We start from the raw sequence: 27,657 nt of genomic DNA on the forward strand, positions 1-27,657 counted from the left end.
CGGGAAGCTGCGTGCAGCAGCCCTTTTATAAAATAACTCCAGCCCACCGAGGATTCTTTGACTTTGTGATGGTGCAAAAGCAGCGTGCGTGCCGTAGGAACACTCTGTGGGATTTGGAATACGCATCTTTTCCCGGCTTGCGCTGTGCCATGCAGCGTGGCCCTCTTTGGCATTACTGCAACAGGGACTGCAGCTCTGTCACCCCACAATCCAGAGTAGGCACCCAGCGCCCTGCAGCGCGCCATTGCTAAGGCGCTCGGCCATCAGGTGTGTCCGAAGCATTTTCACCCGCTGATCTTTTCAGCTGTGTGCTGTGGCCCCATCATAACTGTAGGTGGCTTTACTTTGAAGACAAAAAACAAGTCACTTGCAGAGTGGACAGGGCCTGTCACAGCCTACTCCCACTCCGCGACCTCACCAGCCTTATTCCCATCAGCCCCCGCCTGCACTCCCTTGTGGTCCTCTTGCGTTCCCACCTCAGCCCAGCCTCCATGCATCCCTCCTTTTCTGAATCTGCTTCAGGAAACTGAATTGTCGGACCGTTTCTCTCATAAGGTTATTTTCATATTATTTCACTAACAAGTGTCCTTCCCTGTTCAAGACCCTATGACTCTGAGCCAGGACGCACAGCTGGAGCAGCCAGGAGAAGCCTAGTTGGCTTCTCTACTCATGCTCTTAGCTGGACACCCTTGTGCAGTGAGCAGGAGATGGACAGCCATACAGGTTAGAAGCCTGCCCTCCTTGTCTCCTCTCTTTCTGAGCAGTTATTGTGTGAAACATGATTGTCCTCGCCCCACCAGGTACCTGTACAACTAGATGGTGAGACTCTTGTGACTGAGGGGTGGGAGGGAAGGAGCAGCCTGGGGCCAGGCCTAGCCAGTCTTGGGTACCATAAGACCAGACACGCCCAAGTCCAGTAGAGGGTGCAGCTTCCACCCCTGCTGCAAGCTCACTGTGTCTTTTCTCCTGTCACCCAGATGCTGGACCTGAGGGACACGCTGGATCCCTGAGTCTCCACCTCTTGCCCTCTGCAGCACTGGAAAGCAGCAGCCTGAGCCAGGACAGCCCTGAGGACGATGTCACCATGGCTCCTCCGAACCCCATACAGTCTGAGGAAGAACTGGGGGGGCTGGAGCGGGAAGGGACGGTCCCTTCCGCACACCACCACCCAGCTGCCCTGTTGCCGCTGCCCCCAGAGGTGGCCGGAACAACGCACACACTCGCCCCCAGGAAGAAGTTGCCGCCCAAGCCGGTGACCTCGGCCCGGAAGCCACCCAAGCCCAAGGCTACCCTTGTGTCATTGTCATTGGCCAATCCCGCCAGGACTGGGGCACACCCCACAGCACCCGTGGGCCCGGGTCCTGGCTCCTCCTCCACCGAGAAGCCCCGCCCACCAGAGGACACGGAAGAAGAAGTGCCTCCACAGCCGTCATCAGAGAGCCCAGTCTGGCTGCACGGCAAGCAGGCCACAGTGCCCACAACCCCTGAGCCCCTACAGATCTCCCCCTTCACCTCAGAACCCTTGGTGGCGCACACACTCCTGCAGAGGCCAGGGCCAGGGGACCCAGCCTCCCCTGCACAAGAGGAGGCCCAGGAGGCTTCCCCTGAGGACGCCAGCCTCAGCACCCTGGTAGACAAGGGTGACAACGATCTGACCGGGTCAGCCTCTGAGGAGAGCCAGGAGACCACCACATCCACCATCATCACTACCACGGTCATCACCACGGAGCAGGCTCCAGGTACGCAGCCTCGCGGCCGGGAGCCCACAGCCCTGCCCAGCTAGAGTCTGGCTCTGTTCAGATTAACATCCTCATTTTTTAAAGATGATACAGTTAAGACTCCAAGACCCCACACCACACGACTGCCTTTTCCCACTGTACCTGAACTTCAGAGTTTGTGGGCTCCTCTGTCCGCGCGCTCAGCCAAATGCTCAAAATATTCAGAAAAGAACCTGCATCTCTCTGCTGGACGTACACACACCTTTTTCATTCCATTATGCCCTAAATCACGTGGTACTGCTGTCTACACAGCATTCACTTTGTCTTAGGAATTGTGCATCATCTGGAGATGATTTAAAGCCTGCTGGGAGAGGTGCAGAGGGTCTATGCGAATACTAAACCACTTTACAGGACGTCGGTATCCAGGGTGTCCCGGAACCGCGATCCCACGGTCCTGCGACTATCAAGGCAGTAGTGCCTGTGCATTTCTCGAGCCTTGAGCTGACACACGTGTGTATGCAAGGCTTGCTTCCACGAGAGCAGGGCCCCAGCTGCCAGGCACAAATGCCCTGTGGCCTGTTACTGCAGTGTAAGCTCTGGAGCTGGGGTGCAGCTCCGTAGCGGAGCACTGGCCGATCGCAGTGCTGATTTAGAGGGAAAAACAGTGAGCTCCTGAACGGCGCTTGCTGTGTGAGCTTGGCCTAGGCACAGCCCCTCTCGGTGCTTTTTATTGGTTCTAATGCAGGACCGTAACATCAGCGTGCGTGACGCCGAGCAGAGTCACCCGCAGATCCGCATGAAGATGAGGCGGCCCTTTACAGGCTCGTCCTTTTCCCGTTCCGCAGCCCTTCTGTGAGTTCCTGTCTCTGTAGTCCTTGCAATCCTAACTAAAGTCTTCCCCCAGCCCTGTGCAGCGTGAGCTTCTCTGACCCTGAGGGATACATCGACTCTAGTGACTACCTACCGCAGCCCTTCAACAACTTCCTGGAATGCACGTACAACGTGACTGTCTACACTGGCTACGGGGTGGAGCTCCAGGTAACCCCGGAGGGTTCCATCGAGGCTCCCTTTCCTAGTGGAGTTCACTGGCGCGTTGTCTGAGTCGGGCTTACTATTGGTACTGTGCTGTGTATTTGCTTTTCTCTTAGCTCTAACCAGGCTTTCTTAGACGGGTTTTGGTGAAGGAGTAGGAGTTCCCAAATCAGTGCCTCACTGAAATAGCTCAGAACACACGGAGGGCGTGTATTGCTAAGTTAAAGGCATTTTACCCAGAATGAAAGTCCCCTGATGCCCTGCTTAGCGAACACACGTGTGCACGCACACAGACGTGCGCATGCGCACACACTCCATCTGTCCAACCTCCCTGTGGTATGACTACAGGTGGCCTTTCTCCACTCCTGGAAAGAGGAAATTACAAAGCAAGTGCATCGTTCTTCAGAAAAGGGATTGATTCCCCTGAAGTCAGAGCCACCACCACGGGGGAGGGAAATCAAGCAGACCTGAGAGGGCCCTAGACTGCAGCCCCCGCCCCATGCTTGCCAGTTCCTACCGCAGATGGGAGACTGGATCCATCACTCATTTTTTACAAGTGATGAACAAAAATACAGCGAATGATTACATTTTTTAACGATTTTATTACAGTAAAAGACACATTACTGTTAATCCCTCTCGAAACATTTCCCCTTGCTCCTAACATGCTTTTCCTTCACTCCTGCCACGTTCCAAAGCAGTTCTGAAAGCTCTCTTTTGTGAGAGTCTTTTAGATGTGATAATATATACGTATAGTGAATGAGGGTGCCGAGTGCCAAGCAGAAAGAAGCTCGTGGAAACCGCAGTGCACTCTCACCTGCCTTATTCTCCAGATCTGGCACTGTCTGACCTCTGGCTCTCCCCCAAACTCACAATACCGGCTTGGTGCTCCAGCAATCAGGGCCGGTTGGGTCGTGACCTCAGCATCCTGGGGAGACCCCATCTCTAGCACAACTCAGCACGCTCTCTCTTGCCCCTGCCTCTCCCAGGTGAAGAGTGTGAACCTATCGGAGGGGGAGCTGCTCTCCATCCGAGGGGTGGACGGCCCCACCCTAACCGTCCTGGCCAACCAGACGCTGCTGGTGGAAGGCCAGGTGATCCGGAGCCCTACCAACACCATCTCCGTGTACTTCCGGACCTTCCAGGATGATGGCCTCGGCACGTTCCAGCTGCACTACCAGGGTAGGATGGGCCAAGGGGGAGGAGAGCGAGGTGTTTGTCTTTGCTTTCCCCTGGACCCCAATTCTCATACTTTTTGTGCCAGGGACCCTACTGGCAGTTTGCTAAAACTATCAAACCCTTTCTCAAAATGTTTTTTTAGAGCATAAGACAGTCCTATTGAATTACAGTTGTCAAAATATTATTCTTATCTATGGTGTGATAACCCTTGTGCTTCTTTATTCATACGCTGAGTAACATCTAGTGGTTCTGATAATTACTTTAATCTCAAGGTAGCAAAGAGCATATGAAACATGTCAAGGTATGGGTTACGATGTGAAATCCACTCGGGCCTCTCTTGGCAACGAAGTTTCAGGTTCCGCTAAGACATGGCAGTCGGATGCCTGCAGTTCTAAGGGAAGGGGACAGGCAAGTTCAGTTGGAAGTTAGTGAAGACAAGTGAGGTCCTTTCTGCTTGCTCGCTCTCTCCCTCCCCCAAGTTTTCTTTCTTCTCTTCCCATGTGCCCTGTTTGCTTTAAGCCCATTGTACTCCTTTCTTCTCTTCTTCCTTCTCCTTCCTTCTCTCTCTTCTTGCTTCCTTTTCTCCTCTCCCCCTCTCCTGCCCACCCTCTGTTCTCTCTTCTCTCCCTTCCAGTCCCCTTCCTTTCCTTCCTTTCTTCCCCTACACATCCTCGCCACTCTATTTCCTCACCTCCACCCAGTCTGTGCCACAGCTGCCCCTCCCCTTAACAAAGCACTTTCCCCACCCTGGATATCTACCACTGCCAAACTGTCTGCAGGGACTGTGGGGTTGCCAACCACACCTCGGCTCCCAAGATCCCTGTCCGTGTACAGCACATTGCTCAGACATCTGAAAAAGCCATTGAATTTTAACTTCTCCCTCAGGGGAGTATGAGGAAGGAGGCTGGCTTGGGGGGGGTGTCATCACATCTTTTCAGCATCAGGACCACTTTAGGGTGTCACTATGCATTTCAAACATGAGACAAGTAGTTGATTGAACCCTAAATTTGCATGGGTTCCTCCTCACGCATTGGAAATGAGGATGTGCATATTCCATGCTCCGGAAGAAGCTAGACCACGGTCTGGGAGTAGAGCTGGAGTGCAAATGCCACCATCTGAGGAACACTGAGGGTCTCAGCGTGATGCACATGTCCTTTCAGTGGCCACTGGCTGAGGGCTGACACTGTGCCAGGCTCTGTGCTGAGGGGGGTCTTTCCTGTGGGCATTTCCCTCCTCTTAAGCACCACCTGTGAGGCAGGAGGGGCACCAGCTGCCCTGGAAGTGACATCCATGGGCTGAGTCAGCGTCTCCAGGCTGCAGGGCCTCTGAATGGCACAGCGAGGGTGGAGACCCACAGTGGTCTCAGCCACAGCCCACGCCCTGGCCTCCCAGGAGCATTGCTCTAAGGCTCCACGACCCCTGGCATTCCCCAAAGTGTTACTCCGAGAATCTGTGTCTGTAACATTCAGACCAAAGCACTAGGCCGGACCCCCTAGCGGGGTGTTGTACCTCCGCTCTGCCTGGACAGAAGGGCTTGCAGGAAGAAAGGCTCCAAAGAGCGCAGAAGCTCATTTTCTCTCCCCAGAGCTGCTCTCCCGCCCCTGCAGCAGGGAGTTTTGAGCCCTGAGAAGGTGCTGATCTGGCAGCTTCTGCACCAATCGGTATCAGGCAAAAAATACCCTCCTCCCACTCCACCAGCCCTTCTCTGTGGCCTCAGCACTAGGCGCTCTGCTTGGGGATGTGGGTCACATCCTCGGCCCACCACCCCCGCCGCTGTTGCCACCGCAGGGTGACAGTGTTGCCTTTGCTTTCCCCTCAGCCTTCATGCTGAGCTGCAGCTTTCCCCGCCGGCCTGACTCTGGGGACGTCACGGTGATGGACCTGCACTCAGGCGGGGTGGCCCACTTCCACTGCCACCTCGGCTACGAGCTGCAGGGCGCCAAGATGCTCACCTGCATCAACGCCTCCAAGCCCCACTGGAGCAGCCAGGAGCCCATCTGCTCAGGTAGGCATCAGCCCAGCCGGGCCAAACCCACTCTAAATTTGGGGAGCAGCCAACTTCCGGGTTATGGGGGAGGGGGCACGCCGCTCTGACCTGAGATGCTGCTACCACTGAATTATTTCAACTGGAGTAAATTACACAGAATATGAACTTCACCATTACAGACACTTAATACAGCCATGGTGTGTTCCACTTTCACTGCTGGCCAGTTTCAGGGTGTCTTTATCCAGACAGAAGCCTGTACCCTTTAGACCAACATCCATTCTCCCTGCCCCACCCCTGGTGAACACCAGTCTGCTTTCTGTCTCTGTGCGTTTGCCTACTGGGCCTATTTCATGTAAGTCCCATCCAACCACATGTGGGTATTGTGTCTGGCTTCTCTCATTTGCTGTAACTCAAAGTTCATCCATGTGGCAGCACCATGGCTGGTACTTCATTCCTTTTTAGACCTGAATAATATTCCACTGTATGGAGCTGCCACGTTTTGTTTAAAAATGCTTCAGTGGGTGGATTGTTTCAACTGCTTCTACCTGTTAGCACTCATAACTAAAGCCACTGCGAATATTTGTATGCAAGGGCTTTGTGGCTCCTGTGTGGCAGTCTGTTTCCGGAGGAGGGCACAGATCCATGGTGATCAGTTAGGACAGCTAGAGTGTCACATGAGATGGGCGGGGCTTTGTCTCACAGTGGAGAATGCAGTAGGATGGGGACTCCCAAGCTGGGAGCCATGAGCTGAGGCAGGGTGCATCTCCCTGGATCTTTTCCTCTCCCTCCTGCACCACTCAAAGCATAGCCCTCAGACCGCTGAAGGGCACCGTCTGGGCCGTGCAATTCCAGCTGGAACAGGGTCTCCTGTGCAGCGCGTGCTCTGTGTGGCCTTTGAGGCCCTGTGCTCTTGCTGCACAGCCTTGAGCATTTCAACTATAAAGGGGCCCCCACAGGCCCAATGACAGCCCGCGAGTGCAGATCGCCTGTACTAACTGAGCACCTATGGTGACATGCCAAGCTCTGAGTCCCTCGAGAAGAGAATGGAGGAATGACACAACGTGATCTCCGCCATCCAGGCATTCATTGTAAAGTGGAATCTGAAGACCAAATAAGAGCTGATGATAACTCACCAGATTGAATTGTTGCCATATTGTTCCCCCAAGCCCTTAGAATGTTTTCTTTCTATCCCTTTTCTTTAAACAAAAGAAAAAAAAAAAAATCCAAACTGCAAGGCAGTTGGTTTCCACACTTCTCGCATGTTAATTTTTATCTATGTGAGAAATCAGAGAGGAATTAAGCCGCAATTTGTGCTAAGAAAGATGGATGGGGAGCCACGACAGCATGTTGGAGCCAAGCAGAGCCATCAGCTGGCCTCATAAGGCAGAGAAGTGCCAGAGAGGCGGCAGGTGAGCCGCTTGCCCAGGGCAGATGGCCGCCGTGCCCCACCGGGGACAGTGTCCTCCGCCCTCGGCTCCCAAGCCACGAGACAGTGGTGCTGGCCGGGTCATGAGTGCCCCTTCAGGCAGCACGCTCCCTGGAATCTCTCACTTCACCAAATCCTTATTGCAGTCCTAGAAGGAGGGTGGCGGTCTTAGTGCCCTTCAATGAACATGAACTCGCAGCTCAGAGAGCTCAGGTCAGTTGTTCTAGACCCACAGCTCAGGTTTAACTCCAAGACTGGCAATTTGAGAGGATAATCTGTGTACTCAGGACCAGAAGGGAACCTGGAGCAAGAAAGGAGCACGTCCCCGTGCCCTGTCCGTGGTCCTGAAAAAAGCATGGCGCTCCTTGTTAATACCTTAGCTGAATGTCATAGCGGAGTCCAGAGCAAAAAGAACCATCCACCTCTCTTCTACTGCAAATCTTATTTGATCATATAGTCACTCAATAAGCACTCAATGAATATTCTACTGTGTATTGTACCTTGAGCTGGAGGTACAAAACAGGAAGAAAATGTTCATATTTTCCATTCACCAGACCTTTATAAATCACCCCCTATACTCCCTGGCACCTTGCTAGAACAATAGAATACCATCATGAATATGACATGGGCTGGGGTAGTAGTTTCCACATCAGATTCTGGAGTGAAACAGGCTGGGCTGAGTCCCAAGTGCCCCACTGACTAGCTATGTGTCCTTGAGCAAGTGGCTTAACTTCTCTGAACTTCTTCCCTTGAAAAAGAAACAGTTGCTGTTTGCTCTGTAAATGTTGCTTGAGAGCATAGTACTGCCAAGAACTCCTCTGGTGCAGAGGTACAATAACAATAGCAGCAGCAACAACAACTAGACCCATCTGTTGAAAAACTTTATCGGGGAGATGCCCGGTGAAGCAGATAGGCAGAGATGGATGTTCTATTTCGAGTTGGTGGTAGGAGTTCTGAAGAGAAATTGGGTGGCAGCAGAGGGGGCAGTGGAAGGCGGCAAAATGCAAACAGAGTCGCATTGCAGATGACGGCGAATGGGGAGAAGGGCTCTGTGTTACCAGGAAGTGCCCTATGCCCTTTGGAAGCACTCAGCTTCCAAATGCATGTGACAGCCAACCTTTGCTTCCTGCCTTTCTATTCCTTGGAAGATGGAGGCAGAACCTTGGTTGGGACCTGTGCCTAGGAAGGGAGAAGTTTCGAGCTCTTTAATGCCCTTGAAAGGTGGGAGTGACCCCCTGAGGGCGTGGAGGGCTTTGCCGCTCAGCACCCCTGCATGCCACAACCTCCCTCCCACACTGGCCACTGCTCCCACCAGCTCTGCCCTGGCTAGGAAGCTCTCCAGAATAACACTCGGGAAAACAATTTCCTAGGAACCAAATAGCTCCCGAAACTAGATCCGAATGCCACCTGATTCGTGAAGCAGAAGAGCAGGTGCTCTTTCAGGAGCACAAATCACTTTCTGCTATTTCTTTATTAGATTTATATGATAAAAGTTATATATGGTTCTGGGGAAAAATTTTTTTCGAGAAATGTGAAAGTGTAAAGACAGAAGCAAATCACTTGTATTCGTGATTCCAACCGATCCATGCAAGCAGCTCATTGAGATCGACATGACAGCCCATTTTCTAACTTGTTTTTCTCACTTAAAGCCCTGTGAGCATTCTCTTATACTCTACAATATTCTTTTCAAACCTGGTGTTTATTAAGCTTGTGGATAGAGGTATACTTATTTCATAAACATTTGTGAGGAGATATTTGTGGGGTTTTTATTTTGAACTCTTAGAAAGAAGCAACGAAGATCCTCATTCATAAATCTGCATACAAATCTCCAAATCTTTTCGTAGGATAAGTTCCCAGAAATCTAATTTAGGTCAAAGTATCTGAACATATTTCCCAGACTTTTCATTAAATCACCCCTCACGGCTTGCATTCTAATGAGTCGTGAACAAGCCTGGTCGTTTCTCTGTAGCAGCTCTAGATCTCATTGCTGCTTTTCATCTAGGCTGGCTAGGTGGATAAAAGCAGAACACGCTTTAGATTTACATTTCTTTCATCATTAGTGGGGCTGAACTGTGTCAGTGTGTCTTGAGCTCTAACCTTGTGTTGCTTCAATTGTGAGCTGCCTATTTATGTCCTGCAGGACCATCTTATATACAAAAGTTAGGGTGCTGCTGGCCCCAGGAAGTCCTTATCTGAGTCCTGTCCAATGCAACACACATGTGCAGATGACGCCAGTTATGGGGGTGGTCTCCTGCCCCAGGACAGGTCACTCTTCCTAACTCTTCTCGCCACAGTGGCCTAGCATGGTCCCTTATGTTTCCTCCTAGCTAGGGGTGTGCTGGGACATGAGAGAATGACTCTGTCTCTCTGTCTCTGTCTCTCTCTCTCTCTCTCTCTCTCTCTCTCCCCTTCCCATCCCCACACCACCCTCATCCTTCCCACCCCTACTTCCTGGACCCAGCCCCCTGCGGAGGAGCAGTGCACAACGCCACCATCGGCCGTGTCCTCTCCCCCAGCCACCCTGGCAGCAGCAACGGGAGCCAGTTCTGCACATGGACCATTGAAGCACCTGAGGGGCAGAAGCTGCACTTGCACTTTGAGAGGCTGTCGCTGCATGACAAGGACAGGTAAAGCCCTGGGAGGCACAGTCCTGACAGGCACAGCCCTGACAGGCTCAGGCTCCCCCAGCTCAGCCTCTTTCCCTCCCAAAGCATCAGAATGTCCCTGGGAATCCATAGTCTTGAAGTGACAAAAGCTTTGGCTCCTGGACTCCAAGAGAGATGGAGTTGGGAAGGCTGGCAATGACCCTAGTGTCCTTCAGCTCCCATTTTTCCCCTTTCTGATACACACCAGGAAAAGGAACTGCCTGGGTCACACGGCAGGTGACAAAAAGAGGTAGGAGGGAGTCAAGGCTCCCGCCTGCTGCCTCATCTCTCTCCTGCATGTTGCATTTTGCAGCTGGATAGGAAGGAGTACCTGCAGGCACCTGCCCTGTGTCCTGCTCACCTGTGGCTCTGTGCTGGAGGAGATGGGCTCCAGTGTGACAGGATGCCAACATGGAAAAACAAGGCTGGTGCACAGGGAAGAGGGAGGGTAAGGTCACTGGGCAGCATCACAGCCAGAGCACATCCACAGGCTCTGTGGGAAATGCGTAGAACCCAGAATTGTACAGCTCTCCCACTTGGTTCCAGTGGAATCAGGGAAACCAGGAGCTCTTCTGCTTAGCCCTGCTCTCTGAGGTCAGGTCCCACTAGAGGCAGATGTGTGACCAGGACATGAAGGACAGATTTAGGAGTGGGACCTTGTAGGCACTGGTGGGGGAGGGAAAGGCCAGTGGGGAGCACAGGACATGTTAGCATGCGTGAGCGGCTGGGTGGCTCAGTGGTACCTATGAGGGCACTGGGGTGTGGTGTGAGAGGGGTCCTGTTGGCAGCATGTGGGGGCCAGGGTGCTGTTCACAAGCCCCAATCTGCCACCAGGAGAAAAAGTGCTCCAGGTCCCCAAGGTCCCTGGCACTGCTGCAGTCCTCTGAGCTGGCTGGGCTGGAGGCCCCTTGGGAACTTTGGGTGGGCAGGAAGCCACAGAGCCCACAAGAGCATGGAGAGCAGGCCAGAGGCACTGTCACTGTGTTCCCCCCTTCTTTGATGTCAGTGCCTTAGAACTAAGGAACCTAACCCACTGTGGCCACAGTTCTTAGGTCGTGGCATCTTTGGCAGAAGGGGGCTTCTCAGTGGTATCAGAACATTCCATGGGCCCCCAGCCCTTCCTCCGGGAGGCTCTGATGGAGAAGCCCGACATGGAAACCCTGGCAGAGGACATTTTTTTCTAGCACGTCAGCCTCAGGCCTGCCTCACTCAGAGGTGCTGGTGATGAACAGAGCTGAAGTTTACTCTGGACAGTGAGCACGAGGCCGAAGTCAGCGACGCCGGAAAGCTCCTTGGAGCCTCACAATCGGGCCAGCGGAGCACAGGGCACCACTCCCTCAGCTGGGCCTGCGAAGATCAAAGATCGTGGGAATCACCAAGGAAACTGGCCCTTGAGGTGCCAGCGGGGGAGGAAGTCCATGTCGTGCCCGAGGCTGAAGGGCAGCCATAAAAGCCTGGATGGAGATCGCTGGCAGCGCCCCGGAGAAAGGAGAAGTGCGGGCGTCTACCTGTGTGCTTCACAGGGTAAAAATGGCTAGAACTCCACTCTAGGTCAGTTGCAAGATCTCGGAGCTTGGTAAGACTTCACATAGGAAATGGGGCTTGGATTTAAACATCGGGAAGAGATTGGATCCAGGAAGCCAGAAATCCCATGGGAAGAGCGTTCCAGCTGCAGAGACTCAAGGCGGGAGAAGAAAGACCGGAAGAGAAGGGTTAGTGAGGCCGTAGCAGGGGGTTTGCAGCAGAGGCGCAGAACTGGAAAGAGATGAGGATTCCGTTCTGAACGCCCCAACATAGCAGGCTATTTCTATAGAGAGCCTTGAAAGGATTTGGAATAGAAGAAGAAAAAAGAAACATGAAGAATTCCCCGTGATTTCCCCATCACTGATGACTTTCCGAGCTCCTGCTCTACTACAGGCAATGCACAGATGGGTTACCTGATCAACTGTGTTGGGGAGAGTGTGTCTGCCATGTCTCAGAAGCTCCCATTACACACATTAGCCAGCAAAGGCACTGAGAAGTCCTGCAAGGGGCTGGGGGTTGATTCTTGATGAATGGACTTTAGAGATTTTGGAATCTTAGGTTTTTCTCAAAATAACCCTGTTTATGAAGTTTTCATCTTTGAAAAAAGCTTCCAGGAGCCCAGCAGAATTAGCAGGGATCAGAGCTAGAAGCACCTTCTCTGTGCCTCAGGAAGTCGCTGGCCACCTCCCCTGCCCGCACCGCCATCTGGACATGGGTCAGAAGAGAAACCATGGCTCCAGCCTCTATGTATCCTGGTGGCGTTAGAAATTCATCTGACTGGCATCGAATAAACCCTTTTTATGTAGGCAATAAAGAAAAAAAAAAAACCTCAATGGATTAAAAACGTGTGTTTATAACACCATAAAAGAAATTTACCTAATTTGTGAACAGTTTTCTTCCCCACTTTTGCATAATTTCTTTTAAACTGCCTGGGCTAGCAATGAGTCAAGTGTTACAGCTTTCATAACAGTAAAAATGAGCAGCCAACCTCTTTTCTACCCCATTTTCCTGTCCAGGGCACTTTGTTCTGATCCATTATCAAGTCCACCTGTAAGGTAGGAAGGCAAGGCCTTAGGAACCCTCGTTTCACAGCTAAGAAACGGAGGCCCGCAGGTGTCTTGAGACTTGGGTGAACTCCGCTGGTGTGAAGCTGGGAACCAGAAATGAGGGTTACTCACTCCCTATTTAGCTCTCCCAGAAAAGGAGAGTCAGGGACAGCCCCTGAGAGTCCCATGGGTTAGAAATATGACTTACACCTGCTCTGCCTCGGACACCAGACACCGCACTCTCGAGCCCCATGCTCCAGGGAAACCTGCGTGAGCCCATCCTCCAGAGGAGAAGCAGCACTCAGAGAGATGAAGTATTCTGTCCTAGGTCACACAGCTTGGGAGTTACGGGCTTGGGACTCACCCTGGTCTGCCTAACTAGAGAGGCCATTCTTCCGCAATGATCGGAGTCCATTATTCCCAACTTCCTAATTACTAATAATAATCAACATTAGTTAATTCATCTGATTCATCAGCTATATTAAACACATCACTTTCCCTGCAACTGCCAAATACATCTGTTTAAAAACTCCAGGAAAGGGGCTGGAGAGATGGCTCAGTGGTCTAAAGCACCTACTTAGAACAAGCTTGGCAAAGCATCAGGGACCGCGGGTTCAATCCCCCAGCACCACATGCCAGCCAGCCCCGCCCCCTGGTGGGCTGAGCTGGCCACACACACACCACACACTCTCTCTCTCTCTCTCTCTCTCTCTCTCATAAATTTAAAAAAAAAAAAAAAACTCCAGGAAAAGTGGAGCCTAGCATTCCTAAAATTCCCATTACTCAGGAGGCAGAAGCAGGGCAATCACAAGTTTGAGTCTGGCCTGGGCAGCTCAACAAGATGCTGTCTCAACATAAAATATAATAAAGGGCTGGGGAGTGGTGTCTCAGTGCAAGGTCCTGGGTTCAAACCCCACTACTACACAAAAGAAAAAAAAAAGACAGAAGAAGACAGTGAGTGTAGGGTGATCATTAATCTATTCCAGGAAAGTGAAAAGAGGTTCCACCCAGTGAAGCTGCCTATGCTGGCAAGAAAGAGGCCCAGGCGGGGCATGAGCCCTGGAGAGGCACCAGCATGGCAGCACGGCAGAGCCCCCTGCACCACCAGTGTCACAGGCCCATGACTCAGTGACGTCCTCTGCTCTCTCCCTGCAGGATGACGGTGTATAGTGGGCACACCAACAAGTCCGCCCTGCTGTACGACTCCTTGCAGGCCGAGAGCGTCCCCTTCGAGGGACTGCTCAGCGAAGGCAACAGCATCCGCATTGAGTTTTCATCCGACCAGGGTCATGTGGCCTCGGCCTTCAACATCCGCTTTGAGGGTGAGGGTCCTGGGGGCTCCTGAGTGTGTGCCTGGGAGGAGAAAGATGGGTTGCTGAGGAGAAACCCTGGCAGGCGGATTGATTCTTCAGTTTGCCACTAAGTTCCCTAGGCTAGCCTCAAATTTGTGATCCCCCTGCCTCAGCCCCTTGAGTAGCTGGAATTTACAAACATGCACCACCCAACCTGCCTGGCTTTGGCACATTTTCTGTGACCCTCACCACTCTGAATTATTAGTGTTGTTATCAGGTCTGGTTTCAGTTGAGGTACAGGGCTGGGATGGCTTGTGAAGCCTCAGTCAGTCAGGACAGAGCCTGAGATTTCTGGGCAGCCTGCACAGGACCCTCCTGCTCTGCCCCATCCCGCCCAGCTCCTCCAACGGCCAGCTATCCCCTCCCCCAGGCAGTTATTGGACCCAGAAGAAGTCTGTTCTGTGTTTCATGCACCCTGGGCACTTTCTGTCCCAGCTCCCCAGAGGGATGATCTGGACCATAGACAGTCTGGGGCTTCCAGTGATGAGTGATGGGCCACCATGGGAGGACACTGGCTTTTCACACAGGAAAGCAGCAAGGTCCCAAGAATCCAAGCACAGGGCTGGGGGTGGGGTCTTGTGATTTGATGGGAACCAGAACACACCTTGGGGTCCTCAGTTTCCCTGGAGCTTCCTATCCTCCTCCTTCCCTCCCTTTGCACTGAGCAGCAGCCCTAGCCCTTATTTTTTATTTTGAGATAGGGTCTCACTAAATAATTAAACTGCCCAAACTGGGCTCTAACCTCCCATTCTTCTGTCCCAGAGAGCTGGGCTCAAGGCACACACCCTGCTCCTTGGGACCTTGCTGAGCAGCAGGAGGGAACCTGCCTTCTAAAGGCAGCACAAAGGACTCATCCCAGCTGCTGCCCCTTTTGTGTCCCCATGCAGCTTTTGAGAAAGGCCACTGCTACGAGCCCTACATCCAGAATGGGAACTTCACCACATCTGACCCGACCTACAACATCGGGACCATAGTGGAGTTCACCTGCGACCCCGGACACTCTCTGGAGCAGGGGCCTGCCATCATTGAATGTGTCAATGTGCGTGACCCATACTGGAACGACACAGAGCCCCTGTGCAGAGGTGAGTGGGCACCCCTGGGGCCTCCACCCCTCAGCTGAGAGGCTGGGCCTCAGCCTACAAGTGGGGCTGGGGTGCACACACCCTTTCCACGGCTCGCCATCCTGTGGGTCAGGCTTGCTGCTGGTCCTTGGGGAAGGTACAGAATGGATAAATTTTAAAAGGTACCCCTTCCTCCAGGGACAGGATGTTTGCGGAAGTTTTTGAGCACATCACTGCATGCACGACAGCTCTTAAATACCCCCGTCCCCGCACTGTGCACCTTCGTGTGACATACAGCTCACCCAATAGCACAAGGCAGCCCTGAATCTCATTAACGGGCTAATAATAGATGTAAATAGGTACGTCATCACCCTATTACAGGCGCTCTGCCAGGGGCTGTGTGTTCATTAGCTGGCTTCATCCTAGTGTGGTTCAATGAAGCAGATATTATTAGCCCTGTTTGCAGACAAGAACAATGTGCCTAGGCCTCCTAAGGGCCCCCAGGGTAACTGACAGAGGCGGGCGTGGGAGCTGGGTCTCCCTATTCCCAGAGGTCTCTGCTCTAAGCCCCCCTGTATCCTGCCTGCCACATGGAGCCCTTGTCTGCAGAGCTTCCAGGGACTTGCCCTTCCCCAGCCCTGTCCACTACTTGGCTGCTGAGCAGGCCTGGGCCTGATGCTCCTGGTGGCAGGTGCGGTCACACAGGGTGTCCTGGCCCCTGGCAGCCACTGCCTGCTTGGCACTGGATGAAATCACACTCTTGCCATGGTGAGGAAGTGATCCCTGTATTAAATGTGCTGGTTTAACACCGTGGAATTTATTGGTGCTTTGGCCTCAGCCGTGTTGAGAACTTTCCAAAGTGGTAAAGCAGTAAACACGGTGGATCTGAAAGGACACCAGATGTGGCCACCTCTCTGCTTCCCTCCCAGAGCCAGAACCTTTCACAGCGACCTTACCTAGGCCAGTAAGCGCTCTCCCTTGCCGTGCCAGGCACTGTGCTGAGTGCTGAGCGCCTGAGCGTAGTCAGGCCTCCTGTGAACAGCCGTGGTGCTTCCCTGGTGATGTGGAGGGAGCAAGTTGACCCTCTAGGAAGTCACACACCTTGTCACCAAGCCTACTGGCAGCGAAGACAAGACTGCATCCCAGGCGCCCCACAGGAGTGCTCCATCTGGAGTGGAGGGAAGCCCGCAGGGAGCCCTTCGAGCTCTGTCCTTGGTGCTGAAAGCGCCGCCCTCTCCTAGATCTACTCGCCAGCCCTCTGCCAAGAGCAGGCAGGGACCAGCTGGCCCTCTGTCACCTGACCCACTCGCACTAATTGATGGGAGCAGAGGCACCCGACTGCGGCAGAAGGGGTCCACACTCTGACTCAGCCCATGCCCCCAACCACTGTGCCTTCTTTGCTTCCTTACAAATATAAGTCTGTCTGTCTGTCTGTCTGTCTGTCTGTCTGACTGTCTGTCTCTTCCAGCCATGTGTGGTGGGGAGCTGTCTGCTGTGGCTGGGGTGGTGCTGTCCCCAAACTGGCCAGAGCCCTATGTGGAGGGTGAAGACTGTGTCTGGAAGATCCACGTAGGAGAAGAGAAGCGGATCTTCCTAGATATCCAGTTGTGAGTGCTTTGTTGGTGCCACACACACACACACACACACACACACACACACACACACACAGTGCAATCCAGCCGGGCTGGGAATAGATTGGGGAAGAAGTTGTTTCTGCCTCATTCTTTCAGCCAGCATTAATGAAGTGCCTACTATGTGCTGGGGCCTGGGAACAGCCCTGGGGTCCCCATGGTGGGACCGGCAACAGCAGCAGCGTGCACACAGTCCCTGTCTTCAGGAATTCCACCCACTATGGTGTCAAATGAGCGCATGCACAAAGAACCACACGCTGTAGCTTCAGTTAGCAGCACCAAGGCTTAAGGCACTATGAGGATCTGTACGGGGAATTTAAGCTAAAGATGAAAGTCAGAAAAAAAGAGAAAAGGCAGAAAAGGCCTCCCCAAGGATCTGAGATAACAGCCCAGAACTAAAGGATGAGCTGGAGGTACAACCAATGGCACAGGATGTGCAAAGCCCCTGTGGTAAAGGCAGATATAAAGGCCTGAATGGCTCATGTAGGCAGCAAGAGAAGGACATTCTACCCCTCGCTCCCCATCTTTGTCCCCCGCTGGACCAGAGGGTCCCCTGACAGCAGGATCTGCTGCTACTTCTCTGTGTCTAGAGTCTGACACAAAGCGTGACACAGAAGGAGCTCAGGAAATAATCTCTGGAGGGAACTATGTCCTGTGGACTGTGCATCTGTTGCCCGCGCTCTGTGAGAGCAGCCATTGGAGGCTTTATGCAAAATGCCCATTCCCCCAGCTCCTTAGGCGGGTGAGTGTTGGGGACACTGGGCAAGCTTCAGAGGTGGTTGCCCTGAAAAATTATGGTAAGGTCACCTCCTAAGGAACCTGACTGGAAGGAGTACAGGGGGAGGCTGCTGAGGTCCAGGGAGGCCGTGAAGCTAGCAAGGTGCAGAGCTGAAAGCCAGGTTTGGTGGCTTCTCTCCCTGCCCTTTCCACTGCCCTGGGAGACGGGGTGAGATGGGGACAGAGCCAGATGGCAGCTGCTGGAGAAAGCTGGAGAAAGGAGGCCCTCCAGGCAGAGCAGGTGGCTGAGGGCAACGAGGCCAGGGCCGACGGAGAGGAGGCGACTCTTGTCAGGCACCTGCTGGCTGGCTCCTGAAGCTGTCTGTGGAGGCACAGAAGTAGCCTTGGATCAGTGTGCAGCCAGCCTGGGGAAGGGCCCATGGCTCCCCTGCTAGCCAGGTGATGGGAGCTTTTCTCCGAGTCCTTTCCTCCTCTGTTGTGGGGGCCTCAAAACGCCAGTGTTTTGTGGCCACAGAGGCAGGTGCCACGCACCCCAGCCTTCCCGTGCTCTACAGTCTGCCCTCCTCCCTAGGCCCTTCTTGTTCATGCTTTCTCCCCTCTCCTTCCACCTCTCCCTTCTCTCAGCTTTTTACAGTGGCTCCCACTCCCCAAAGCTATCGCTGTTTAATTCACCACCCCAAGAACCCCTCTTGCCTCTCACTTCTCTCTCCAAGGTCTTCTAACTTCTTGTCCCCAAGGTCTTCCTTCTCCTGTCCCCTGTCCCCCGGTATTCCCAACTCTAACCTCTTTCTTGGAAGCCCTTCCCACCCCAACACTACCCCAAGCCCACTTTCCCAGAAGGCTTCTCTCCTGAACCTCCCTCACAAACATCTTTCCAAGCTCTCCCCAAATCTTCCTCTCCCCCCCCCACAAGCCCTTGGTTCTCACCCTACCTCCACCAGAGCCTTTCTCTCTCTAACCTCTTTCCTTCTCTTTCTACCTTTCCTCCCAAACCACTCTCTGTCTTGCTGTCTTTCTCCCAAACACCTCTCCCTGAGCTGTTGCCCCAGCCCTCTCTCTTGCTCCTTGCCACAGACCTTTCTCTCGGTGGTGGCCTCGCCCCTCCAGTTGCTTCTGCTGCTTCCTTCTCCCCATATCCTTCTCTCTGTCTTTTCCGGGCCCTTCTCTCTCCCCCTGTCCCCTGCCCCTTCTTTCCTCCCCATGTTCCCCAACCTTTCTCCCCTCCTCTTCCACACTCTTCTCAGCCTCTCTCCCTGCTCTTCCCCCTCACCTCTCATGTCCAGAATCAGGTACTCCTTTATCCCTTCTAGACAGAACTTTTGGGTGTCTGCCCTGTGCCAATGGGACTGTAGGCTTCTGAGAAGGTTTCGGTAGTTTTTCCTTCAGCCCTGAAGTTTATCTTGGACAGCATGATGGCTGAAGAACACCCCCAATGCACCACATACAGATCTCTTCCCCAGTCCCTGGTCCCTGCCATCTTCCCCACCTTGGTAAGGAATAATGCATTGTACCGGCTGCTCAGGCAAAAGCAAAGCAGTCCAACCAGCCGGGGCATTAATCTGGCCCCATGACACTCTGGTAGAGGCAACACCTGCGGGTCTCACCGAGCAGACACAGCAGCCGCACCCTGCTCTGAGGCACTTGCTAATTTCTGTGGTGTAAAGGCTTCTGTCATGGCCCGTGTCAAAGTGGTGATAGAGGCTCGCCAAATGCCTGCACATTGAATGGTGGACTCTGCAGTGTGAGGAGAGCTGGCTTCTGCACGGCCACTGCCACCTGGATTCTTCTGTCTCTCCTACTCTGCATCCAAATCTTCAGGAAATCCTGCTGATTCTCCTCAAAGGTGAAAGCACACCCGGAATCCAGGCCCTTCTGAGCTCAGCACTGTTCATGCCGCAGTCTACACCACCATCATCATGGCCCGGGGTTACTACAGGGACTCCCCTCTGGTCCTGTTCCTGCTTCTGCTCTCTATTGGCTATTTCTAATTCTGCATCCTGTATCAGCCTACATGCATGCATCTCCACCAAAAACTCAAGAGTTGATGTTCATTTTGTTTGGCTGCAAGCTGGGCAGGTTCCCATGGCCCTGGGAGCCACATATTTGGAGCCACAGGATACACTGGGGCCCAGCCCCAAGGTAGGAGCTCGAGGCCGGGAGCAGATGCAAAGAAAGCTTTCTGGGGAAGTGGTTTCAGAGGCAGCTGTTCTCCACCAGGAAGCTCCTTCTCTACCTTGGGACCCTGCCAGTGTCGCGTACTGGCAACTGTGACTACTGGGAGATGCACTCGGTGCCCATGGGTGCAGAGCAGGTGCTCTAAGCACAATAGGGCGCTCCTACCACAACCAAGCAGCTGACCAAATGTCAGAGATGCCTAGGGAGAAACCCTGTCCATGCTGAGACTCAAGGGACAGAGACAAGGTGGGCAAAAGCAGGGGAGAGCCTCACTCAGGCCGACCTGGAGGAGCAGCCCATGCTGAGATCCACTGCTGCACTGCTTGCTCCTGCTGCTGCATCCCAGCCCTCTTCACATTGAGCACATGCCCTGGGATCTGTTACATCTCCATTTTTCAGCCGAGTAAGCTGAGGCATAGAGAGGTAAAAAGAGAACCTTTTGAAGAACCCTGGCTCAGCTTGGATTTGAACCCTGTGTGCCTTGTCTGTGGGGCATTGAGCAGAGCTGAGCAAAACCCTGTGGGTCGGAGGCTCAATGAGGAGTCATGAAACGTGAGCCTCAGGGGCTGTAAATGTAGAGGGCCTTGCAGGTTGCGCTGGGGAGGCTGAGCTTCCCCAAACGGCAGCCCAGCGTGGGAGCACAGCTTTCAGAAGGAAAGCAGTGCTCAGGCCACCACCTGCAGCTGTCGCTGGTAAGCTCTGGCTCCTGCTCCTGAAGTGGCATCAGCCACAGTACTTCCTCCTTCCACAGAGAGAGCGAGAGAAGCAGATCCTCAGCTAGGGTTCCAGGGGCCCCGAGCTGCCGGGTCTCATTTATCTCGCTTGGTTTCTGCTGACAGTTTTAGTAAACCAATTTGCGTTTGATAGTAAAAATAATTCTGTCCTCGGGGCCCCTCCACACTCCTAAATGTTTGCAATCATTATGGATCCCGTGGAGGACGGGAAGGAGCTGGCACTGCAGACCAGCGGGTAGGTGGCCCCAGCGGGCACTGGGCAGTGGTGGCTGAGTCACAGGGATGTCGTACATCACAGGAGCCAGGCAGGGTGGGGGTGGGCGGCTTCCTGTTCTCTTGGCCAGACTGTAGATAACAGTTGACATCTATGCTGTAAGATGATGGTTAGTCACCATTTATGAAGGTCCTACTACGTGCTGCGGCCAGAGCTGCATGGTTTATGTCCACAAGCAATAATGAATGTTGAGCATTATTCTGTAGAGACAATAATTACATAAATTACAGCTAAGCGAGTAGAGGTAATTACAGAAGAGTAATTACCAAATCAGGGAGAATGTCTGAGAAGCCCTCGTATGGTGTCTGGTGTGTCCCTGGGGCTTCATGGAGACTATTGACAATAAGTCGGGTATCATCCCCACCACTTCATGGGTTGGGACGTGACAGCACAGAGAGGTTTAGTCACCTCCTCCAGTTGCACAGTCTGTGCATGTCATGGTGTCCAGGTTCCTGGAGTGGGACGGGCTGCCAGACAGCAGCCGATGGCTCAGCAGAGACATGAGGGCCCCAGGCCTGGGGTCCCAGAGATCAGCTAGTGCCCTGGTGCCAAGGCAGGCAGCATAGAGAGGCAGGCAGAGCACTGCAGACTGGCAAGGAGGTGGAGGTGCTGGCTTATCTGCACACTGTGGGGCTCACAGGAAGGCGGCCCCAGGCAGGATGCTGAAGGGCATCAGAGACAAGCAGAAAGGAGGAGGGTTCACAGACAGGGCCTGGACAGCAGCAAACAGCAGGCTATGCCTCAGAGACAGTGGGGGTGGAGGGAGTGCCCTAAACCGCAGCACCAGTTAGGATCTGCCTGGCACTGTGTGGAGGTGGGAAGGGGTGGGGTACAACCTGGACATGAGCCAGGGACCTGGGTGTCACCTCCCCCACACCCCATTTGCCTCCCCAATCCACCACAGACCTCCAGCTCCATCAGAAAGTTGCTTCTTCTCCTACCTGAAAAGCAAACCTGAACGTGAACCTTCGAGATGTGGAAGGTTAATTCTCCTGTCTCTCTGTGTCTCTATCTCTCTGTGTGTCTGTCTCTGCCTCTCTTTATGTCTGTCTCTGAGTCTGTTTCTGTGTGTGTGTGTGTGTGTGTGTGTGTGTGTGTGTGTGTTTGTCTCTCTATCTCTGTCTTCCTCTGTCTGTCTGTCTGTCTGTCTCTCTCTCTCTCTCTCTCTCTCGCTCCCTCCCTCCCTCCCTCTCAGCTCACCAAGGATAAGGGAACTAAGGAATTATTAGTAAAGACATCATTAGGGAAAATCTAGAAGGTAGAGAGGGGAAGTAACTTGATGAGGATAAAGAGCAAGTTTAGGGCCAGAAAGGCAACCTGATGTCACTCTCAGAGCACAGCACAGGGGCCACAGCTTGAAGAGGTGTGGAAGGGTCTAGAAACTAAATGAGCTGGGTTTTTCTTTGGTTGGTTTTTTGGTTGGTTGGTTGGTTGGTTGTTTGGTTGGTTGGTTTTGTGTGTATGGGGGAATTGAACTCAGGCCCTTGTGCTGTGAAGTCCAGGCCCTGTTGCACCATAGCTCTGTGACTGGGAGATTTTGAGGTGGTGATGGCAGCCTTGCAGTGGGAGGTGGATTTATTTATCCCCCTCCCCGTGGCTGGTGCACAGTAAATATCCGTGGAACAAAAGAGAAGGGCATTATGTGTGGAAATGAAAGCAATAACATAAAATCCCAAGGTTGCTGGCAGAGAATGGAGTCGCCCACCCCTGCCTTGTGGCAGCCATGCTAAATGTTCGACATGCATCATCTCTTTGATGACCATAAACCTCAGTGTCCCCTTAACGCAGTGCATGATTTGCCCGCGTTATCTCACTGTATACTACTTATGCAACATTGCTATGGCTGCATGGAGAAACAGCCTAGAAGAGCCCGGATAGCTTGCCCAAGGTCTCACGTGGCTGTGAAGACTTGAATCTCAATCTCCGGGACCAAGTCCAGGGTGAGAACTGCGCAAGACACGGCAAGGCGGTGCTCTCCCTAGCCCCATCTTACAGAAAAAGAAACTGAGGCTCAGGGCAGTGCCACTGCCATTCCCTGGACGCCTACTGCAAATACGCATGCTTCTCTGGAGAGAGTCTCCTTCAAGCTCCCTCTTGCCCTGCCTGCCCCCTGGGGAGCCTGCCTGATGTGCTCCCTGCAGATGGGCCCTGCACAGCTCCTAACCAGGCACTGAAAGGACCCTCTTGGTTGGTACGGGCAAGACACTGCTCTCCTGTAGCTGCTGACTCATTTAGAGCAAAGTTAATGCCAACCCCTAAAAATTAAATACGTCATCCAGAGGCACTTCTGCCCTGCCAACAGAGAGGTGCTCTGGGTTACGAGAAATTCTCCTGACAGGCAGGCCAGTGGGGAAGGAGGTTTGAAAATGCAGAGCAGCATTGGCCTCAGGAGAACAGAATTCAGGCACCAACAGACATCACAGGAGAACTCACCACGATAGAAATACAGCTGGCTGATCCAGGCTTGCCAGCCCACGATGTCTCCAAAGCTCAAAGTTCTAAGGGCTCAGTAAGGGCACATCCAAGCTCATGGGGTTCTAATTCCATTGTGGAGTATGTGAGGAAAGAGACCCAGAGATGGAAAGAGACTGCCCCAAGGTCATGTATCAGTCAGCTACTGCTGAGTAACAAATACTTCGACACTCTTCCCTGTGGATAGCAAGTATGTGTCACTGCTTGTTATTCTATGAGTCAGCAAGGTGGTTCTCAGTCTCAGTGGGGTTCTGTCAAGTGTCTGGGGAAGGTATGGGCTGGTTGGGGCCCTAGGATTTTTCTTATGTTCTTGAGGTGGGCTGGCAGCCAGCTGCTCTGTGCAGGCCCAGACTGGCATGGCTCATGTACCTGTCATCTCCCAGGTGCTAGCTTGGGCTCATTTCCTTGGTGACCAGCAGCAGTTCCAAGAGAGCAAAAGGATGCATTCAGGGTGTTTGCAGTGTACTGTAGCAAAGACCAAGACAGAGGCCAGCCCTGAGGCAAGGGGTAGAAAAGCAGCCTCCCCTCTAGATAGGAGCCCCATCCAAGTAATGTAGATTTACCCACAAGCTGCCATAACCACCAAAAGATGGGGACTAGAACTCAGATCTCCTGGCTCCAGCTCACATCTCCAGATAGCACCACTGGGCACAATGACCCCAGAGGTGGGCATCACATACGGGAAACCGAGACTCAGCGAGACAAGGGGGCTTTCTACAACCTCACAGCTAGGCAGTGAGGGACACACGATTGGCGCTCAGGCCTCGGCAAACAGAAGGCTCCGAAAATGATTCTCTCTGAGATGCTTTCCGCATGCAGGAGACACTCTGAAAATGTCTTGAATTTTCTCAAGGTGCCTGCAGTAAGGGGTTTTGGGTTTGTGCCCCAAGTCTTCCACTTAGGGGCTGTGTGACCTGAGATAAGTTACCTCACTTCTCTGAGCACTGGGCTCTTATCTTTAAAATAAGGATAATAATGGTTCCCATCTATAGGACAGGGTGCAGAAGCACATGCAAAGTCGCATGCACTGCATGAGCTCTATACTGTGCTTAGCAGCTATGACTAAGATGACAAACCCCTTCCATGTCCATGATCCAAGGTCTGTGCACAAGCAGAGCTCCTGTACACAGTCACACACACACACACACACACACACACACACACACACCAACTTGCTCAAGTTGAGCCCTATACATGAGGCTTGTGTGAGCTGTAGGGAGCACAGGATTTTCACAAAGGTCCTGCCCCGTGTCCTGCCCCATCCTCCGCCACCCCTCCTGACTGGTCCATAGGGACAGTGGTGGATGCTTGTGCAGCGTACATGCTAGAGCTGGGTCCTGGCTGGGCCCCTCAGCTTTGTGCCATGATTTTCACATTCTTGGCGATGGCAAGAGCAGCCCTGTGAAGGGACCTGCTCCTCGTCGGAGCTGAGGACTCGTGTCCCTGGAACACGCTGATGAGCTCAATGCAGCTAGAGCAGACACCTCAGAGAGTGAGGCTGCTTATTCTATGATGCCCTAACAGCACTGGCCCACACACTTGCTGTTCTCCAAGTGTCTGCTGAGGACCCACCATGTGACTGAACTTGCATTCCATAGCAAGGGCCGCAACTCACACGGAATCACAGGACCGCCTGCCCAGCTCTTCTGAGCACGGCCCCGCCCGCACAGCACTGAATCCTAATTGGCCTGAGACTGGCAGCACCATCACCGTGTTACAAGCTGACCTGTGGAGAAAAGGTGGCTCGAAGTGCACCCTCTGCACCCTCAGCCCTTCTCCAGGAGTGGAGCCCGCTCAGCCTCCCTGAGCATCTCTGTCAGAGCAGGGGTGCACACACCTGGAGTGCGGCTGGCACAGGCACCGAGGCAGGGCAGGAAGTGGATGGAGACATCAGCAAGTGGGGCAGGGAACAGTGTGCAACAGCAGGAGCCCTGCTTGAGGTTCCATATGGTCCGGGCTGAGCAAGCCGCTGGATGCCCCTGTGTCCCCCAGGAAGCATTTGGCCCACCTGCAAGGTCCCCAGTGGGTGAGCTCTTGGGAGGACACAGCGCACCCCAGCCCCACCCACCACACTGTGTAGGATGTAGCACACCGCACACACAAGTCTGGGTCTGCCCTTGGTTCCACTCCTCCAGAGGTCAGCCTGGGCACCTAGACTCACAAGCTTGCCTAGAAGGCCTGGCTTCCCACCCACCAGGACCATTGGTTTAGAGAGCTCAACTCCAGCAAAGAGATACGTACTGCCACATGGAGAGTGGCTGGAGGGGCACAGCCTCCATCTGTGGCCACCACAGAGTCTGAACAGATCAGGCAAGACTCACCACTGTCTAACCCTTCAGCTCCCCAGTCAGCCTCTGTCCTGAGAGGGGCTGGGAGAGAGGCAGGGAAATGTGGGCCTAGGCCCACCAATACAGGGAAAGTATGGGAGTACTTGACCCCAGACATTATTAATTATTTATAATTTGTGACTTCTGAGACTTTTATCTGGGGAAACTGAGGCCCAAGCTTATCCACAGTCACAGATCAGAGAAGCCACAGAGGGAGGTCCTCTCCCTGAAGCCTCCCACCATGCCATTCCACCTGCCTCGGCCCTTGGAGAGTGTACAGTGCCTTAGAGCGGTGTTTTGCTTGAAGCTTGACACAGTGGTACATGCCTGTAATCCCAGCACTCTGGGAAGTGAAGTAGAACTATCACAAGTTCAGGACAAGCCTGGACAACTTAGTGAGACTTGGGGTAAAATTTAAGAAAAGGTCTGGGGGCGCGGCTCCGTGCACAGACCCTGGGTCTCTGATGAGCAGCTAGGAGCCACTGGGCAAGGACTGGGTCTGAGCCACCTGTGGACAGTGCTGGTCAGCATGTGGGGGAGACAGCAGGGGAGTGGGGTAGGAGGGAGGGAAGAAGAGACACAGGGAGGGGAGAAGGGAAAGAAGGAAGGAAGCACAGAGAAGGAAATCACTCTTTCTGGTGCTATAAGTCCTCTCAGGAGCCAGGGAGAGGGGCTGTCAGTGTACCCCCGCAGCTGACACGGTTTCTTGTCCTGTCTGCCACTGCACCATATTCAGTCAAAACCAAATTAGCACTGGGTCCAAAGGCGCCCCAGTGGCCTCGGTGCTGAGCCATGCCTGGTGCAGGCTGTGCGGGGTCTGGAAAGAGCCCAGGGACCTCAGGACTTGGGCCTTGAGGGCTCAGCTTGCCCCTCTGTACAGTAGGACTGTGTTCTCTGACCACCTCACCATGTTGGAGTGAAAGGGATTGGATGGGAGAATGGATGCAGAGGAATCGTAAACAGATTCCTTGTGGCCTTCGGAGGAAAAAAAATATGCATCATAAAAATATTTGATTTCACCTGCACTTAACGGGTTTTGGTTCCCTTTGCCCTAATGTAAATCCAACCTCTACTTGGCCCCCACATCACTGCTCCAGGGAGATCCTGCCTTAGGCACAAGAAAAGGCTCTTAGGAAAGCTGTTTAAGTCTTTTCAGCCTCGGTGTCCTCATATGGAAAAATGCAGATAAATCACCACTATCCAGCCACTTCAGTGACATTGACTCACCTCACTAAGCTCTCTGCACAATGTGTGCCTCCCGGAGCCACTGCGGGCAGCAGAGTCTGGGGCCCCATCACTCCTATTTTGCCCACAGTGGCCGGAGTTTGGATTCCAGCTTTGTGTTATAACCCCTGGTGCCTTGGTTTACCTATCCAAGGAATGAGTAAGAATAGGACAGGTTGAAATACTTGGAATCAAAAGCGTTTGAGTTTTAGAGTTGAAGGTACTGTAGGAGAGGACTCAAGCCTGGGCGGAAGTTGATTTGTTCATGAGCACCTTGGACACAGAGCCTGGAGGCGATGTTACACGAGGTTGCAATCCTGTGCATTTTAAGGGAGATGCATGCCTGAGGCTGAGGTGTAAGCTCTGGATTTTGGAACCTTGTTCACGTTGTGGTGCTCACAGGGTTAGCCTAGAACAGTGTGGTGAACCTGCGGCACGCGCTGTTTTTTCTTTTAAAGATAAAAGATTTTAGTGTGGAGCTAATGAAAGCTTCAGCTTCCGAGTTTCCTGGCGGTGTTGGCGCTGCGCGATAAGCAAGTTCGGAGTTGCAGCCTGGCGCGCGGGGTCTAGGAGCTTCCCTGTCACTGGCCTGGAGCAAGATGATACGGTCTGCGGGAGGTGCTGAAAAGCCCTGGCACAGGGGACGCCTCGGGACATCCGGACAATGGCTACATCCACGCAGTTGCGGGTGGAGTCCGGGCACGGAGGTCCTGGAAGAGCCAGGAGGAGGCTGGGGGGGCAGAAAGCAAGAAGAGGTTCTCCCAGGGAAGGAGCCAGCCCTGCGCACATACAGGGGCCTGGAGACGGCTGGGGGTCAGAGGGCTGCGCGCCAGCTGAGCGCGGGGGGCGGGGCTGAGAGCCACCTGCCGCCCCCAGGGTGCAGGCTGAGCCGCTGCGCTGTCTTCTTCCTAAATCTTCTCTGTCTCCACCGCCTGTTCCTACTTGACTTGCCTTTCTGTTTGGTTTACTCGAAGCAACATAATGTCCATGAAATGAAAAGGTTGAGCCACAGAGCCTATATCTGTATATTATGCTAATCCACGTTTAAATAAATGCGTGAACCCTAGGCATTTTTTAATGTTTGTCTACCTAAGACCATCCTGTGAATACTTTTC

At 53.3% G+C, this 27,657-nt stretch overlaps 1 protein-coding gene across 1 annotated transcript in view; it reads left to right on the forward strand.

Annotated features, from left to right (window-relative positions):
• Sez6l (seizure related 6 homolog like) overlaps positions 1–27,657 on the forward strand; it is a 243,023-nt gene that overhangs the window by 175,921 nt on the left and 39,445 nt on the right. The window contains exons 6-13 of the mRNA XM_023711422.1: positions 978–1,739; positions 2,623–2,756; positions 3,737–3,929; positions 5,746–5,931; positions 9,801–9,966; positions 13,710–13,876; positions 14,794–14,988; positions 16,436–16,574. Of these exons, the coding sequence (XP_023567190.1) occupies positions 978–1,739; positions 2,623–2,756; positions 3,737–3,929; positions 5,746–5,931; positions 9,801–9,966; positions 13,710–13,876; positions 14,794–14,988; positions 16,436–16,574 (1,942 nt within the window). The remainder of the gene's footprint in view (positions 1–977; positions 1,740–2,622; positions 2,757–3,736; positions 3,930–5,745; positions 5,932–9,800; positions 9,967–13,709; positions 13,877–14,793; positions 14,989–16,435; positions 16,575–27,657) is intronic.

This window comes from Octodon degus, unplaced genomic scaffold (genome assembly GCF_000260255.1).
Source record: "Octodon degus isolate 3935 unplaced genomic scaffold, OctDeg1.0 scaffold00021, whole genome shotgun sequence".
NCBI classification, from domain to species: Eukaryota; Metazoa; Chordata; class Mammalia; order Rodentia; family Octodontidae; genus Octodon; species Octodon degus.